Source organism: Corvus kubaryi, unplaced genomic scaffold (genome assembly GCF_017639235.1).
Source record: "Corvus kubaryi isolate FWS band 111438036 unplaced genomic scaffold, C.kubaryi_AGA036_p1.0 split3-37344, whole genome shotgun sequence".
Classification (NCBI taxonomy): Eukaryota; Metazoa; Chordata; class Aves; order Passeriformes; family Corvidae; genus Corvus; species Corvus kubaryi.
This window is the reverse complement of record NW_024582088.1, coordinates 974,363-991,050: the sequence shown is the minus strand read 5'-3', so window position 1 is coordinate 991,050 and position 16,688 is coordinate 974,363. Positions and strand designations below refer to the sequence as shown.

Genomic DNA, 16,688 nt, shown 5'->3' with positions numbered 1-16,688 from the left:
GTTCCCGTTCCCGTTCCCGTTCCCATTCATTCCCGTCCCCGTTCCCGTTCCCGTTCCCGTCCCCGTTCCCGCGCGCGCCGGGGGACGGGGCGGGGCGTCGCGCGCGCCCGGAAGTGCCGCGGTCGCCACGGCAACGGCGTCGTGCGGCGGGCGCGGGGCAGGTGAGGGCCGGCGGGGCCGGTGCGGGACCGGGGCCGGGGCCGGGAGAAGGACCGGGGCCGGGGGAGGGACCGGGGTCTGGCTCCGGGTCTGTGCAGCCGCGCTCGAGGGCCGGGCTCTGCCGGCGGGGCTGCGCTGCTGCCGTGGGGCCCGGCTGTGGCCCCGGCCAGGCTGTGGCACTGAGGGCTCTGCCTGGGGCTGTGCCAGCCCTCACCAGGACAAGGGGCAGCAGGCAGGGACTGATGTCCAGGAAGTTCCACCCGAACATAAGGAAGAACTTCTTTAAACACCTGGAATGCATTGCCCAGAGAGGGTGTGGAGTGTCCCTCACTGGAGATGTTCCGGACCCATCGGCAGAATCCTGTGTGCTGTGCTCTGGGCTGACCCTGCTGGAGCAGGGAGGTGGCACCAGATGAGCTGCCATTGTCCCTTCCAGCCTGACCCAGCCTGTGATCCCGTGCTGTAGGTCGGGGGTGGGAAGTGCCCACCTCCCAGGCCCTGGGGTCACCGTTTTGGGGGCACCTCCATGGCTGTGGTTCCCCATCCCACCCCTCAGCAGACCCCGTGTTTTCAGCCTCTCCCCTCTCACACCGTGCTGGGGCGGTACAGACACTCGCGGAGGGTCTCACCAGGGCTTTGCCAGGTTGGTTGGTTGGTTGGGGGTTTATTCTTGGAAGTGGCAGCGTCACTGGGGATATTTGTAGGTGCTCCCGTGTGCTTGGGAGTTCTCCCTCAGCGCGTTGTTGCCTTGGAGTTCATTTGTTAGCGGCAGTAAAGGGAAGGCACAGCCCCCGTCCCTCCCACAGGCTCCGGGGAAACTGGGGTGGGTCACCTCGGCGAGTGTCCCTGTCCAGCTCCGCTGGAGGCTCTGGACGGGCAGGTCTGTAAGCTGGGGCTGGGCAGGGTGTGCTGGGACTCTGCCTTGGCCGAGCTGAGCTGCAGGAGAAATCAGGTGTTAAATAACAAAGACCTTGCTGGCAAAGCGCCACAGGGGCTGTTCCCTCTGTTAGTTTGGTTTAGAATAGAACCCCAGAAGGGGTTGGGTTCGAAGGGAACCTAAAGCCCATCTTGTTCCATCCCCTGCCATGGGCAGGGTCTCCTTCCACTCTCCCAGGCTGCTCCAAGCCCCGTCCAGCCTGGCCTTGGACACTTCCAGGGATCCAGGGACATCCACAGCTGCTCTGGGCACCCTGTGCCAGGGCCTCCCCAACCTCACAGGGTTCCTTCCCAATATCCCATCTAACCCTGCCCTCTGTCATTGGAAAGCCATTCCCCCTTGTCCTGGCACTCCAAGCCCTTGGAAGAAGTCTCTCTCCATCTTTCCTGTCAGCTGCCTTCAGGTACTGGAAGGCCACAGTTAGGTCATCCTGGAGCCTTCTCTCTCCGGGCTGAACAATCCCAGTTCTCTCAGCCTTTCCTCCCAGCAGAGCTGCTCCATCCCTCTGATCATGCTGGTGCCTCCTCTGGACTCTCTCCAGCAGCTCCATGTCCTTCCCTTGCTGGGGACCCTTGATCTGGAGGCAGCTCTGTAGGTCGTTCTCCCAGAGCTGCTCTTCATCCCTTCTCCACCCAGGTGTGCCTGGGATTGGCCCAACCCGGCTGTAAGGTTTTGGCCTTGGCTTTGCTGACCTCGGTGAGGTTTGCATTAACCCGCTCGCTGCTGGGGTGACAAACAGCAGCTGAGTGTGACTGTGTCATTTCTGGAGAATGCCAAGCAATCCAAGGTGACTTTTTTTTCCCCCCCTCAGTAAATGCTGCCATGAAACCCACAGGAACAGAAGATGAGGTTCCCTGTGGCACTTCTCCAAAGTGTTGTTGTGAGGTTGTGACCCCATGGCCGGGCTGCCTGTCCTGGCATAGCCGAGTGCTCCGAGCGCAGCTTCCTTTGGGGAACACGCAGCAGATCGTGGCTTCCTCCTCAGTGGAGGTTCTATCACAGAACCACAGAATATTCTGAGCTGGAAAGGGCCCACAAGGATCATCCAGTCCAGCTCCTGGCCCTGCACAGACACTCCAACAATCCCACCCTGGGCATCCCTAGCAGCGTTGTCCAAATGCTCCTGGAGCTCTGGCAGCCTCGGGGCCGTGCCCATTCCCTGGGGAGCCTGGGCAGTGCCCAGCACCCTCTGGGGGAAGAACCTTTCCTGAGATCCAACCTAAACCCCCCTGACAGGGCTCCTGCCATTCCCTCAGGTAAATCATTCACTGTTAAGCAGCTTTTGGTCACAGGAGAGTCAGAACAGGTTTCTGTGTATTGAGTCAGGGTTTTTTAATCTCAGTGGTCTTGAGATCTCTCTAAAATATGAAGTGTAGTCAGTCTTATCCGAAAATCCACAATGGGAACTGAATCTGCCACTGCAGGAACAGTGGAAAGGCCAGAGCTGTGCTCGGAGCTTCACTCATCTCCCGTTTGCACTGAGTTTCCAGCTTCAGAAGAAAAGAATTGTTCTTTCCATCAAAGGAAAGAACATTCAGTGGCTAAGGGCGCAACCTCCCAAAGCTCTGGGTCAACTTTCCACAGTTCCTGCCAAACCCAGTCCCTACAAATAACACATCTCCCACCCTCTGTGACTCAGTCCTTACTGCACCACAGGGTTGCTGCGTGCCCACGCCGTGATACCCCAGATTTATTCTATTATGACCTGACACGCAGCACAAGGTGGGAGTCACAGGGAGATTGAACTTTCTAGAGTCTTCCTGGCCAGTTCCCGTAACTTTTCCCTCTGCTCCCGGCCCGCAGGTGCGATGGCCACAGCGGCTTTCCTGGACTCGGCACCAGCTCAGCTCTGCTTCCCTCTGGGCACAGCCACTCTGCCGTGGGCCAGCGCTGTCACCATGCACGTCACCAGGCCCAAATCTGCCAAGGGACAGAGGCAAAGCATGAGCCACCCTCAGGGCATGGAAGCCTGTCCGTGCCACGTGCCGGCAGCCTCTCCTCGGGAATTAGTGAACAGCCGGAGAGCATCACTCACAAAACCGGCGTTCCCACCCAGCCAGATGTCTCCTGAGAAAATCCCAAAGCTCCTGCAGCAAGTGCCTTTGAAGACCTCCTCGTCCCTGAACAAGTACCGGGTGCTCCCCTCCATTGTCCGGAAGGGCACAGGGAGCGACGCCGTGGAAGCACTGGCTGAACGGACCAACCGGCTGGAAGTGAGTGAGGGGCAGGAGGACGCTCCAGAAGGCATCAAGGCTCTTTCTGGAGAACAGGGATCTGCCAGCACATTGTCAGGAAGTGACATTCCCACTGAGGGGAGCTCACACATGCACTGTGCCCCCGAGCAGTGGGGACAGCAAGCGAGGCAGGAGAGCCCTTGGATGCCCCCTGCAAGCCTGGAAGAGCCACACGTGCTGCTCGCTGTGCGGTCTCCCTCTGGGCAGAGGTTTGAGCACCACTTCAAACCCTCTGATAGTCTCCAGACAGTCCTTGCTGTGGCAGGACAGAAATTGTTGGCCAACTACCAACACTGCAGTGTTGAAACCATGGAGGTGCCCCGGAGGAGCTTCTCTGACCTTACAAAGTCCCTTCAGGAATGTGGGATCCTCCACAAGTCCGTGCTGTGCATCCGACAGGATGAGCATCATGATGCAGCAGATCTTTAGGCACACAGAGATGCCTTGGGTTGTTCTGCCCAGTGGGGTGCATTGCTGCTTCCAAAAAACTGAGTCTGATGCTTCTTGTGCCTGCTTCTTTATCTTCCATCTCCCACAAAATCCCTGTGAAGCAGAGTTATGGCTATGTCTTGAAATAGTATTTCAGATGCATAAACCTGATTGATACAGAGCAGCTTGAGTCAAAGTGCCATCACAAATTTCTGCCTCAGTACCACCAACCTTCAGCCTTTTTGGTTTGTTGAAGTTGCTAATGTTCTTTGAAAACTCAAGTTTCCAAGGCCTTTCCCCTTGTCCTTTTCTATATTTTGGGAAGGTACCACTTCTCTGAATGCAGAAGCACCATTTGGGAAAGTAGAAACAGAACTGGTTTAGCTACAGGACCACCTTCACTAGCTTCTCATTATCCTAAACATCTTCTCAAGAGACTGAAAAGGCGATCAAATCCCAAAACCATCTGGAAATAACAGTAATGACACATTAATGGGTTATTGTGAAGTATTAAATTGCAAGAGTGATCGGAAAATACCTGTGAGGGCTCAGGTCTTTCTGGGTAACCTCAGTCCAGCTCTTAACTGTGACTAAATCATCTTTTTAAGAACAAGTAATTATTATTTTGGCTGTCTTGAGGAGCAGCAGGATTTTCTCCGTAGCTTTCCTTCTCTTATTCGGCTCATGTGATCCGTAGGTAAGAACAGATGGATCGTTAAGGGATGTTACAGATAATTCCATTTAACACCTCTACACTGAAGCGAGTTAGTCTGAGAAGCAAGTGCTGCTTTGGGAGTTTTTAAGTAAGGTATTAATGGGATTTGACTGGGAACTGGCTCAAGGAGTAAGCCATCTTTTACTAAACCATCATTAAAAGGCTGGTTGGGTGCCTTGGCAGGTTTAGGCAAACACAATGTGCTGGTGCTAAAACAAGAAGTATCTCCTAGTTTCTAATGGCATTTCAAAGGCAGTAATTTTTAATCTCCTTAAAGTATGAACCACTTGCCACACAGATGAGTGAGTTTAAATGTTTTGAGACAAACCCAATTTATTTTGAAGCTCAGTGTAACTTGCCAAACCAACTCAGCACAGGAGCAGAAAGCTGATGCTGGCACTGGCTACGTGTGGAACCTGATGCTAAATCAGTACTGAGGGTCCAGCAGCTTTGTAAAGGCAGTACCTGATGGAACAGTGGTACCTGCTGCTGCCGGTGATGGGAATCGCTCAGCAGCAGTCCCAGATACCGAAACACATGGACGCCTTCAGCAGAGCCACAAAGTATTTCATTGGAGAAGGGACCACTTTCCATGTTCCTTCAGTGTTAGGTAGTTAATTCCCTTTCTCTGCCTGTTGTCTGTACTGTGTTACTCCTACATTTCGGAGTGTTTCCATCCTGTGTTAAATAAAACCTTTTAGGCTGAAACTTGAACGTCAGATGATTTACGTGAGCTGAGGTTTATCCATCACACCAGCTCTTAAGAAACCTTTAATTCGATGGCAAATGCTCAGGGGCTGCCCAAATCGGCCTTTGGATGGTCAGCTGCCCTCCACACCATCTTCCTGGAGTTTGTATCTGCATCCCGTGCTGGATGCAAGATTGGAGCCAAGGAGGAAGCACTCTGGATCAGAGACAAGCTGGGGACCACCAGTCAGACAATTCAATAACTTGGCTCCCAGTGGACTTATCCTGCTAGAGGATGTTCCTCCTGAATATCTAAGACAAAGCTGGATGAGTTTGGTTCTAATCACCTCACTAAGCCTACAGCATCTCCAAAGATGGGCAGTAAGTATCAAGTCTTGATCTAGGCAAGCACAGCACAGGGAAAACACTTCTCTTCTCCCTCAGTTCTCCTCCTCTTCCCTTCACAACTGTTCTGGGAAGATTTTAGCAGCAACTCTGCCAAGTCCAGAACAAGAAGCACAGGGGGGAGGAACAATATTTATCTGACCTCATTTATTGTGTGGCATCATTTAACGGCCTTCTTTGTGGGAATCTTTTAAGAATTTCAGCATTAAAATTCAGTCTGTTACAGGATGAGAAGGTCATAAATACAAAACTTACCGGGACTTTTGGCTGGGAACGTCCTTCCCTGAGGCTTTTTAAAAACACCAACAAAGTATTCAAGCAAGAAGTCAGCACAGGGATTGTTCAGTATGTGTTCTTTAATTCCAATTAAAAGTACATTAGAAACAGCACACAGGACCAGCAGCAGCTTCCATGACAATTCAACCCAATACTCTGCTGTCACCAGGTCATTCAGCTGTACTAGGAAAGTAGGTGATTAAATCAAGTCTTCCACTCCACACGAAAGCACTCACTCACCTGCCACTTTAAATAGGATTCCAACAGAATAAAAATAGATACACCCCAGAATACAAAAAGTTTAATTTTAAGCTGTTTTTTTTTTTTTCTTCACTAAAGCCTTTATACAAATTGATAAAAGGGTGCACATTTCCTAAAATTTTAGGTACATTTTAAATGAGCCTTTTTTTACTTGGTAAAAGGATCCATGTTCCTGTCTTTGAACAGAATATGATGGCCAAAATTGCAAAGAAAACAATTCAGTTTAAATTTACAATTTATACATTTGTTTTGACATGATTCCCACACTGAGTAGCAGGCCCATGGCTGCTCACGCATGTCCCATTTCCCCCCAACAAAGAGCTGTGCACCCTAAGTTCTGGTTCAGGAGCCTCCTCCTCCTGGAGACTGGGCTGGGGGAACAGCCCACAGCTTCCAGCTGTGTGCACCAGAGTGGTTCCAACACACAGGAGGTGTCATCCTTCCTTCTCCAGGAGTTGTGAATCCTTCCTTCTCCATGGAACACCCTGGGGCAGGGACCAATGACCTATTTTGCACTATGGAGCACTTCCCACCTGCAATTTGGCTGAGCAATTTAACTCAAAACTCTGGTACTGAAACATTCTGTAACAGGTAAATTCAGTGTTTTAAGGGTAAATTCTTTTGGTCAATCCAGGCTATCATGATTTTTTTTTTTGTTCTTTTATTCCTGTATCTGATGGGTGAAGCCCAACAGCTCTGTACATTATCCATGCTGAGCTTCACAGCACGGTGCATTTAATCACATGGTGAATTTAATTCACAGAGGTGAATTTAATCAGACAGTTCATTAGTACAGTTCCTTTCATACTGCCCCTCCCACCCCACCCACCCACACCGTAGCCAGGTTAAACACTTGGGATGAACTTCTGTAGTGTCACCACCACCCACGTCACGGAGAGCGGCCATCCCAACAAATCCAGGACAAAGGAAAATACTGCCCAGCAAAAGCAACACGGCACCTGTGTCTGCGAGGAGGAGCTACTGGAGACATCCTCAGGACAATTTATGGAAGGAAAAGCAGGGCAAATCCATCAGGAAGCCAGAAATGAGTCTTAAAGAGCTCAGGGGAGTGCCAAAGAGAATGACATCCTAATTTGTACAAGTTGAGTACTTAGCCAAAAACCAGCTGCCTTGTTTGGGGCTTTTGTTTTTTGGTTTTTTTTTTCCTTTCCTAATGTCCATTATATGTTCAGCTGTTGAATTGAAACTGATCAGGTTAATGCTGCACATTATTCCAATTAAAGGCAAGAATGTTTTTTTTTTTCTTTTAAAATTTTAGATAATTCCCTATTGCCTCTCTTTTGGCAAGTGTATTTCTCAGAATTCCAAAGATCATCCCATTTTAAGGCTAAACTAAGAAATGTTAAAAGCTTCTGTAAACATTTCCTCTTTCTCCCCATAGTTGCACAATTTGAAGTCCAACTGCAATTTTGAAAATGAGGTAATTTTTGTCTACTCATATCTTGAAGAGTCCTTTTCGGGACGAGCCGAGAGGCTGTGCCAATCCAAACGCTGATCCAATTGTAGTGGGAGAGCTTCCACAGCAGGGCACACACCAGTTCCAGCAGCTATTTCAGTTATTTATCTTCTCAATTTCATCCAAGTCGTCAGTATCCAATTTGTTTATCTTTTTGTCTGGGAAAGAAGAGAAATAAGTCAGATTTTGTAACACTGAGCAGAGAAGGGAACACTGCTCTCCCCAGCTGGACGTCAGTTCTGCTTTATCAGGGAATGTTCAGTCAGGTTTTAAAAACACAAAACTGTTTCCTTTTAGCAAAGGCCCCTCTGGGTACTCCAGTGTTATCCACCCCTGGAACATCCACTTCCAAGGACTACCCAGGCAGCCAGCAAACACAGCCTGATTTATTCTGCTCCTGTCACAGGCAGCAGGTCACAATCCCAAGTGACACTACACCAAACACACCTGCTGTGCTCCTCTGCCACCCGCTTAAGGCTCCACAAACACCCCTCAGACCTGCTCAGCATCCACCGAGTCCAATTCTGCAGCAATTCAGCAGCTTAGAGAAAGAAGAAAGCCTGAGGGTACGTACTGAAATGTTCCTGGATTCTGTTGAGAATGTTCATGCTGTGCTTGCTGTCCACCATGTTAATGGCCAGCCCTCGCTTGCCAAAGCGGCCGGTGCGGCCGATCCGGTGCAGGTAGGTCTCGTTATCTGGATTTCCATCCTTGTCCACAGGAAGGTCAAAATTGATAACAACAGAGACCTGCTCTACATCGATCCCTGACAAAAAGAAAGCATCGGGTTACACAACTTCACTTAAATCCTTTTAGAGTAGGAACAGCCTCCTCAGACTCTGAAATGGAGCTTTTCCACAATATTCCTACAGGGTACTTGGAAATAAAACCTGTCAAGCTGGTAGAGAATCCCACTGAAACAGCCAAAGGCACTTATGTATTTTGGAAACACTCTTCCTCTGCAAAGCTCTAAAGACCACTTGTTTTTTCCAAGTAGGATCCTGTCTTAACTGTCTAGGATGTCAAATTACACCACAAATTCCTACTGGGACAGTGAACTGGATTTCGCTATTTTCAGTTTTCCGTACTTGGGCTCTTGCTCACTGCAAACCCTGAAGGTCACCAAGGGCAAGGCACGCTTGGTGCCAGATTCTCACAGGATGGACTTGTCCATCTCAAGCAGCAGGAAACCAACAAGGAATCCTGTGTTTGCCCACAGGCACACAGTGTAAGGACACCAATTTCTCCCAACTGGAACCCCTGAGGAGGCGAATTCTCCCTCTGAGCTGGCCAGGGGTGTGTGTTATCTTACGGAGTGCTGCTTCCAGCCCTCCCTGGCCCTGGTCTGCTGTGTCCTACCTCTGGCACAGACATTTGTGGTCACCAGCACCTTCTCCTTGCCCTCTCGGAAGCGCTCGATCACGGCAGCTCTCTGCTCCACCATCATCTCCCCGCTGAGCAATGCCACCTGATGGCCCTCCCTGGACAGCTCTGCCGCCAGCCACCCCGCTGTCTTCCGAGTCTGGAACACATGTAGATACAAAAATGCTGCTAGCAAGGATTTTCTTGCTATTTTCCAAGTCCGTGAGAGACTCTTCTCTCTCACAGAAGAGGTAGCAGAGTATGTAAACAACCAAGCCACCTGCAACCTTGAAAAGTCTTGTTTATAGTACAGTAGAAAAATATTTTGATAATGGATGTTTTAGGATTTTAGCCAATCACCCCAAGGGGTGGCTGATCCTTTGTCCAATTAGACTATGAAGAAAAAAGTCTGTAAAAGAGTTTGTAAAATAATTAAATAAATCAATCTTGCTGCACAATTCCTGCCTGCTGGATCTTCTCCTCCTCCTCCCTATGGCTGTGGGACACGGTGATATACCCTAGGGCCTAGGCCTGCGGTAATAAACACACAGCCAGCCCCACATTTGGGAGGGGGTTTTAATGCTGGAAAGCAGCAATAAACCTCTCTGGGGGCCCACTGGAAGCTCAGTGGCTGCTCAGTTTTTGTCCCCATTACAAACTGTATCAGAAGGAGGACAATACACCTCTGCCACCACAGGAGCCCTTGATTAATAAAGGACATGTTTTCTTCGTGCTCTGCTCCTTTGATTTCACCCTGCTGGAGACTGACATTACACATGTACACTGAAAACTCCTGAAAATTGTCACAAAACCACAACTACTCAGCTTGGAAAACGGCAGGGTCAGACCTGAACACAGCTGTGAAATCCCACAGAGGCTCTGCACAGCCTTGCATTAAACAGTTCCCAATTATGATACAGTTTTTTGAGCTCCAATTATGTCTTGACACAGCCTAAAAGCAAACTGCTGCAGCAGATTCCAAACACTTTCATCCTGTCTGTCTCACTTTGCCTGGCTCTTCTGTGCTGTCAGCACTGATTTTTCCCTAAAAGTTATTATGGTGGCTTCCAGAAAAAGAAAACAAAGTCAGTGTGATTCACAGTGAGATCCCAGAGGTGTATCCTCAATTACCTGAGGGAAATGGAGTCCCAGGAACAGCTCTGTATCAGCTACAGAAGCAAAAGACTTCCCAATCCCTCATTCTGCCCTATTTTCACCCATTTTCCAACCCCACTTTTTTTCAGTAGTTCAGAGTTTTGGAAAAACGTGCATCACTCTGATCTTTGCTTCAGAGGACTTCAGGGATAACAATGATCTTTCAGGAATACAAAAGTCCAATGTTGCCTCCTGGATGGACAAACCCAGAGAATCAAACCAGCCAGTGCTAACATGGCTTTCAGGATTTCAATCCAAGATGGAGCCAGAGAAGCCACAAAGGGCAATTTTGTTCTTACTTTCTGGCTTGGTTTTGGCACTAGCAGACACAGAGGGGGTCACTAGGACTGACGTTCCCTGGAAGCACTCACGTGGCAGAAGATCATGGCCTGGGCGATGGTGATGGCGCCGTAGATGTTACAGAGGGCCCGGAACTTCTCATCTCTGTTACTGCACAGAACGTAATACTGCTTGATGGTGTCCAGGGTCTCCTCCTCGCGCTTCAGTTTGATAATGTTTGGGTCAGGAACAACTTTTTGAGCAAACTTCCACACAGAATCCTCAAAAGTAGCTGAGAACAGGAGCATCTGGCAGTCCCTGGGAAGCATTCTGAAAGAAAGAGAAATAGGGAGAGCTCTCACACAACACTGTCATCTCCTGATATCCTGATGGAATTCATGCTACGGGCAAAGGAGAACCATAACCCTGGAACCAGTTATTTCAGTGGCTGGAAAGACTAATACCAATCTTACCCATCCAGGATCACTCCCTCATGGACCACAGGCACCCACACTTGCCTTCTTAAAAAGGAATAAACCCTACTCCTGGGACAGGATTTTTATCCTGTAAGGAAATGAAACTGCTTGTCATCCCCTCGCATTGTGCCTCTATTAACCACCAGGACTAGAGCTGATCTGTCATTTAAATCTTGTTGCTTCATCGGTGAGGACACAGGTCCTGAGTGCAGCCCTGCCGTCCCTGTGGCACCGGTCCGTACCTCTGGATGCGGATGCTCTGGTCCTGGTGGCCCTGGGTCGCGATCATCACATCCGCCTCATCCAGCACAAACACCTTGATCTTCTTGGGATCGATGAATTTCAGTTTGGAACACCAGTCCAGCACGGTGCCGGGTGTGCCGATTACGATCTGCTCCGAGATCTTCTGCCCCCTCTCCACTGCCGAGACAGAAGGAAGGGCTGCTCTAGGGTGGCTGTGCAGGCAGGGAAATGCTCTGGCCCTCTCTGACCCAGCTATTTCACCACCTGGCTGCTCTGGTGCACCTGAGGAGTCTCATTCTCTCATTCCTGTTTGTAATGTTTCCCCTTACTCACGTTTGTTGCCTCGGACAGCGTACGCAAGTTTCAGCTCCGGGTAGAAGTTTCCCATCTGTTCAATCACTTTCCCTGTTTGAAGTGCCAGCTCGTATGTTGGGGAAAGGCACAAACACTGGAGAAACAGAAGGATAATGAGTGAGATGATCAACATCCAGGACAACACTATCATACCTGCTTTTTAAAATCCTTGTTGAAGTTTTCTTCAAGATGAACAGGCAAGTGGCCGAACAGTTTCTCAACCATTCCATGAGGAAATTGGATTTAAAAAGTCCTTTCTGGGCATTGTCTGCTCTGTTGTCACAGTTACCTTCTCTTCCACCCCAAACCCACTTATCCAACCCCCTTCAGGCTGCACTACTTCTCTGATTTAAGTCCTCCCAGAAAGATTTAACTCCTCACAGAGCAACGGCATCCTGTGTGATGCATGGGAAGGACTGACAGGAACAAGCTTTAAGCACAATCCACATCTTTTGCACTGAAGGCATTTTGATAAACCCCCAAACCTCCATCCCCTTTAAAGAGTTTAAAGAAATAACGCCATGGCCCCATCAAGCCATGAATTTACATCTGAAGGCCTCCCAGCAGCTCAGGCTCTTCACTAGATGGCACTGCACCACCACGGAACGCCCCGAACCAGCCACATCCCACAAACTTTACCTGTGGATACTTGTTCCCAGGCTCAACCCTGCTGAGCATGGCCAGGACGAAGGCAGCTGTCTTGCCAGTACCAGACTGCGACTGTGCGATGAGGTTCTGCGGGCTGGGGGCACAGCAGGCACAGCTCAGAGGGTGAAGCACCACGGTGGCATTTGAATCCTGTCACATTTACCCCTGCTCTGGATCCATGGCCAACTTGACCAGCTATGCTCCACGGGGCAGGAATTACCTCCTGCCCAACGCTCCCCTTCAGCGTGTCTCAATTATGAAGATTTGGAAGCAGAACTGTGGTTATCTCTCAGTATTTCCCATTTCAGTCTTCCCCAGTGTCTCAGTATCGCACACATTCCAGCTCAGGGTTGTGGAGAGGAAAACCAGCACCTCAGCTACTCCCACCGACCTGGGATTTCTGAGCTATTTCCTATTATTTCTTCCCAAACTAATGAGGAAAATGGGAATGCCCTCCCAAACAGCACAGCACTGCATGTTCAGTACCAGCCCTAGGAAAAGGATGAATCCAGGGCTGTTGTCACACAGTTAATAACCACAGAAACACCGTGGCATGGGAACCCTTTCTACATACCCCAAGAGTTTCTCCATCACCCTCCTCCCATCCAAAATTCAGGAGCAGCACACTGAACCTTTCAAATCCTTCTATTCTGGTAGGGAGTAGGAAGAATGTGTACGTACGGTTCAGCAAGCATCATGGGCAGGGCATTCTCTTGGATCTTAGATGGTCTGTTGAAGCCCATGGCATAGACTCCTTGCAGGAGCTGTGGTTTCCTGAAAAGAGAAATTTTTATATTGAGACCTATTAAAGTCCATTTAGTTTTCATTTGTGTAAAAAAAATGTGAGAAAAACCCTTGAGAAGATGGCCTAGAGCTGTCCCTGCTACAATCCCACCTGTGAAACAACTATGGTCAGCATCTGGAAGCACAAGTGACAGCAGAAGTTTCGACAGGAAGCTTTGGAAAATCCCCTGGATTTAGTAAGTCAGCCTGCCTGTCCCAGCTCGAGGGCAAAGCCTGTGTCTAAGGCCAGCACTGCTTGTTCAAAGCAGCTTTTCAGACAATCCAGGAATCCCAGAGCAGAATGCATTAATCCTGTCCTTCAGGCCAATCCCATTTCCTCAGCCATACCTAAGCTTGGTGCCAAAATTATCACTCCTCGATGACTCAAACACAGGACAAAGTGATCTCAGTATGTGAGGAACAGGATGAAGGGATCATGAGATCATTGCAAGGACTTCAGGAAGTCGTGTGGATTCTGTAATACAACTGAGCGAAGCTGGCTCAGGTAAATGCTCAGGTAAATTAGCTCAGTTTGCTGTGACTACACCTTGTGATCCGTGGGTGCAAGCCAGCCCTCACACCCAGAACTGCATGGTGACACTGCTGGCCAGCAAACTCTCATCTACTGCTTTCTCTTGAGGGAGCTTTCTACTCTCAGCAGACACTTGTGTAGATAAGGAGACCCCAGAACAACCTAAATCCAGGTTATGGTGCTGGAAACTCTCAGCTGATGACCCCCGAGTGCTCCCTGGAGGCTGGGAGTGCTCTCAGAAGGGCTCTCCTTTCAAAGCAGGTTACAGGTCTCCTGCCTGCATTTCCCACTTGCAGTAACTTCCTATTCAGCACAACGGGCTTTTGCAAAAATCCTGTATTACTTTCCAACGATGGCTGGAACAAAAGCTCTTTGAAAACGTAACCTTGTGCTGCTCCAAGCAAGGACACACAAAGCCCAACTCTGCACCAGTTGCCAAGGATACCCCGAGTCATAACAAAATGAAGACTCAATTAGGCTGGCTGTCCCTGTCATTAACTCCCTGGGATTGTTTGCCTTTCGAAACACAGGAATTAGTCTAACAGGCACTGCAGGACCTCAGCTTCTTTTTGTAGACGTTCAACCACTAACACCAACAAAGCAAAACATCCTGACATTTCAGAGGGAGAATGCTCCTTAGCTCCCATTTCCCTGTAGAGCTTGTAGAGCAACAAACCTGAGATCAATGTGAGCACAACAGTCCCAACAGGACACACTCTTCAAAATATATCCATCTGTCATGCCTTAAATACACTTATCATCACTTGAAAGCTGCACTGGTAAAGGTTTCCAGTGGGAAAGAAGTCAGAAAAGACTGGTCTCTCCAGTACATAAATCCAGTATTGCTGGAAAAGATAAGCTTTTCCCTTTGTGCTGTCACTGCTGTTGTTTCAGATGGAAACCCCCACCAGGCACCCAGATAAACCAACTCTCCTTGCATTTAAATAATACAAATGATACTCCTTTATTAATGACACCTTGGCAGTAACCTGAAACACAAACCCATGTACTTTTGAGTGGTGTCTCCTATGCAACCAGGGAATTTTTCAGGACGTGAGGAAAGGTTCCAACTACCTGATGGGCTCCAAACTCACACCTGCCCTGGTAGTTTTAGTAGAACTGCTCTTCCAGAGTTTACTAATAAGGCTGCCCACAACAAACTGAAAAATACAGTTATAAGGGAGCCTATTTAATGTATCTGATCCCAGGATTTAACAGCTCCATGCAGAGAAGGTTCTGGCTCATCCCAGCAGGCACTTACAGGCGCAGCTCCTCGAAAGACTTGACGGAGTAGAGGGGTGATGTGGGGTCCCTCTGCAGCACCTCCACCTGATTTGTGGTGTCAACCAGGTTACTGCGGATCAGCTTGTTCAGTAAGGACTGGGCAGCTCTGTCCTCTAGGAAAGGAGGTGGAAAACATAAATCCATCAGTCACAGCCTGCTCCAGGTCTTGCTCCCACTGAACTCCTGAGCCAGTTAAAAGGGACAAAATCCCTCCAAATACTGAAATTCTTCATTAGAGTGTAATGGCTTGAAGAGCCCAAACTTCCTGGATGAGACATCAAGAGATCCCAGAGATTCCCCCTTTTAATACCCAGGAAGACAAACCAAATGAGCACTGTTCTAAGGGGGCCTTTAACAGATCCAGATTTCTGCTTATTTAAGACTATTTTAGCTTTAGCATCTACCTGGGACAGTGTAAGGCCGCCTCGAGCCTCACTCTGACATGTGGGCACACACCTCTTAGGGTTTTATTTTCAAGGAAATTTTGAGGATAAATGGTACTTTAAAAGATTCCAGAGCTGAAACACGAGGGCTGAGGATAAGGGAGATCCAAACAAGGTTAAACTGCTGCACTCTGGGGTTTTGCTACTAGATCTGCTCCCTAAAACCACCTTCTGAAAGATTTCGAGCCGTTACCCACCTCTGAACAGCCACTGCATAAACGCAACTTGTTGGTTGCTACAGCAATCCCAGCTCCAGGTTATCCAATTGCTCCTGTATCCAGTCCTGCCTTGAGGATACTGCTATCCCCTTATTTCTCTCCACTCTAATCCAGGAGTCTCCCAAGTTATTACAGGACACAATGCCTTTAAAAGTATTATGGAGGAAGGACATGTCTTACAATTAAGTCCTTGGGGCAGGATACAAGATCAGCGGTCCTGAGACATAAGGCAGACTTACTTTAAGCATATATTAAAACAATATAATCACAATTAATAATTATATTAATTTCCTTGCCAAAGCTTTTTTCAGGAAAGCACTTACCCTTCTCCTCATCCTCCGTCTTCTCCACATTGTCATCTGCCTTGACAACGGCACCTGAATTGGAACAGTTTTAGGGGGCACAGGTGAGGTCAGGCCTCAGGGACAGCCCACACCCCCAGAGCTTTGGAATATCGTGGGAAAAGCTACAAAACAGCTCATTTTCCTGAGGAGAACTGCCCTGCTCCATTGCTGTGCAGAGGAAACCCAGGCTCCAAGTGGAGTTTAGCAACCTCAGCAATGGATTCTGCTCACACAGCTCCCTGAAGACACCACAATATTTAGTCTGTGCTGCTGCTTAGTCTCAGCTCTTCTGGAATTTCATGATTTATCAGGAATTTACTTTGTCAGCAGCGCTCTGAACTCCACAGGGGGAACATTCCACCCTTTCCAACTTTTCCAACCCCATCTGAGCAGCTGGAACTCACCATTGGCATCTGGTTTGGTTTTTTCATCCTTCAGGTGTAAAGTGCTCAGCTAGAAATGAGGAAAAACACAAGATCAGAGAAATTCAAAGGCTCCCTATATTCTAATTCCAGCCAGGAAAACCTAAGCTTTGGATTTATAAAGTACTGCACAAACCCTGCTCAGCTGGAAGGGATGAAGACACAAGAGGAACTTGATTTCAAGAGTTTTAATACAACTATTTCTAAGCAAGAGTTTTAACACAAATACAAGTTTTTATGAGCTGTAAGAACAACACAGAGAAGGGCTTGTTTTCTGTCCTGTAGCCTCCACTCCCTAATAGTTCTGCTGATGGAAAACGGGAGAAAATCAGCATTCCAGGATGGAAACGGGATCCACGCACAGTCCTGGCCAGCACAAGCTACCCCAGGATGAGTTTGTTTCACCACCTGAGATGTACAGGGAGAGCAACCCCGAGGGTCTTCCCCATATCCAGGGGCCCAGTAAGGGTTCTGTGCCCAAGCACAGTGGTTGAGCAGCTCAGAAAAAATAGAAAACAATTCTTTTGAGGCACAAAGTTGCATCTTTTCATTAAAGAAATATGAG

General features: G+C 48.8%; 2 protein-coding genes across 3 annotated transcripts; one reads left to right on the top strand and one right to left on the bottom strand.

Moving 5' to 3' along the window:
* Positions 1-97: 97 nt before the first annotated feature.
* UBXN10 (UBX domain protein 10) lies at positions 98-7,029 on the top strand. Its single transcript, XM_042015841.1, has 2 exons — positions 98-161; positions 2,900-7,029. Exon 2 carries the CDS (start codon positions 2,905-2,907, stop codon positions 3,757-3,759), a length of 855 nt encoding a protein of 284 aa, XP_041871775.1. The 5' UTR covers positions 98-161; positions 2,900-2,904; the 3' UTR covers positions 3,760-7,029.
* On the bottom strand, positions 5,905-16,211 carry LOC121658676 (ATP-dependent RNA helicase DDX19B). Of its 2 annotated transcripts, XM_042015840.1 has the most exons (11): positions 16,106-16,211; positions 15,681-15,734; positions 14,674-14,809; positions 12,779-12,871; positions 12,089-12,191; positions 11,429-11,543; positions 11,095-11,272; positions 10,469-10,706; positions 8,940-9,102; positions 8,155-8,346; positions 5,905-7,738 (listed from the first exon to the last, which is right to left on the bottom strand). In XM_042015840.1, exons 4-11 carry the CDS (start codon positions 12,838-12,840, stop codon positions 7,677-7,679), a joined length of 1,113 nt encoding a protein of 370 aa, XP_041871774.1. In that variant the 5' UTR covers positions 12,841-12,871; positions 14,674-14,809; positions 15,681-15,734; positions 16,106-16,211; the 3' UTR covers positions 5,905-7,676. The 2 variants fall into 2 exon arrangements, with proteins under 2 accessions (XP_041871774.1, XP_041871773.1); XM_042015839.1 differs by lacking the exons at positions 15,681-15,734; positions 16,106-16,211 and adding an exon at positions 15,337-15,508.
* Between the last annotated feature and the right edge of the window lie 477 nt (positions 16,212-16,688).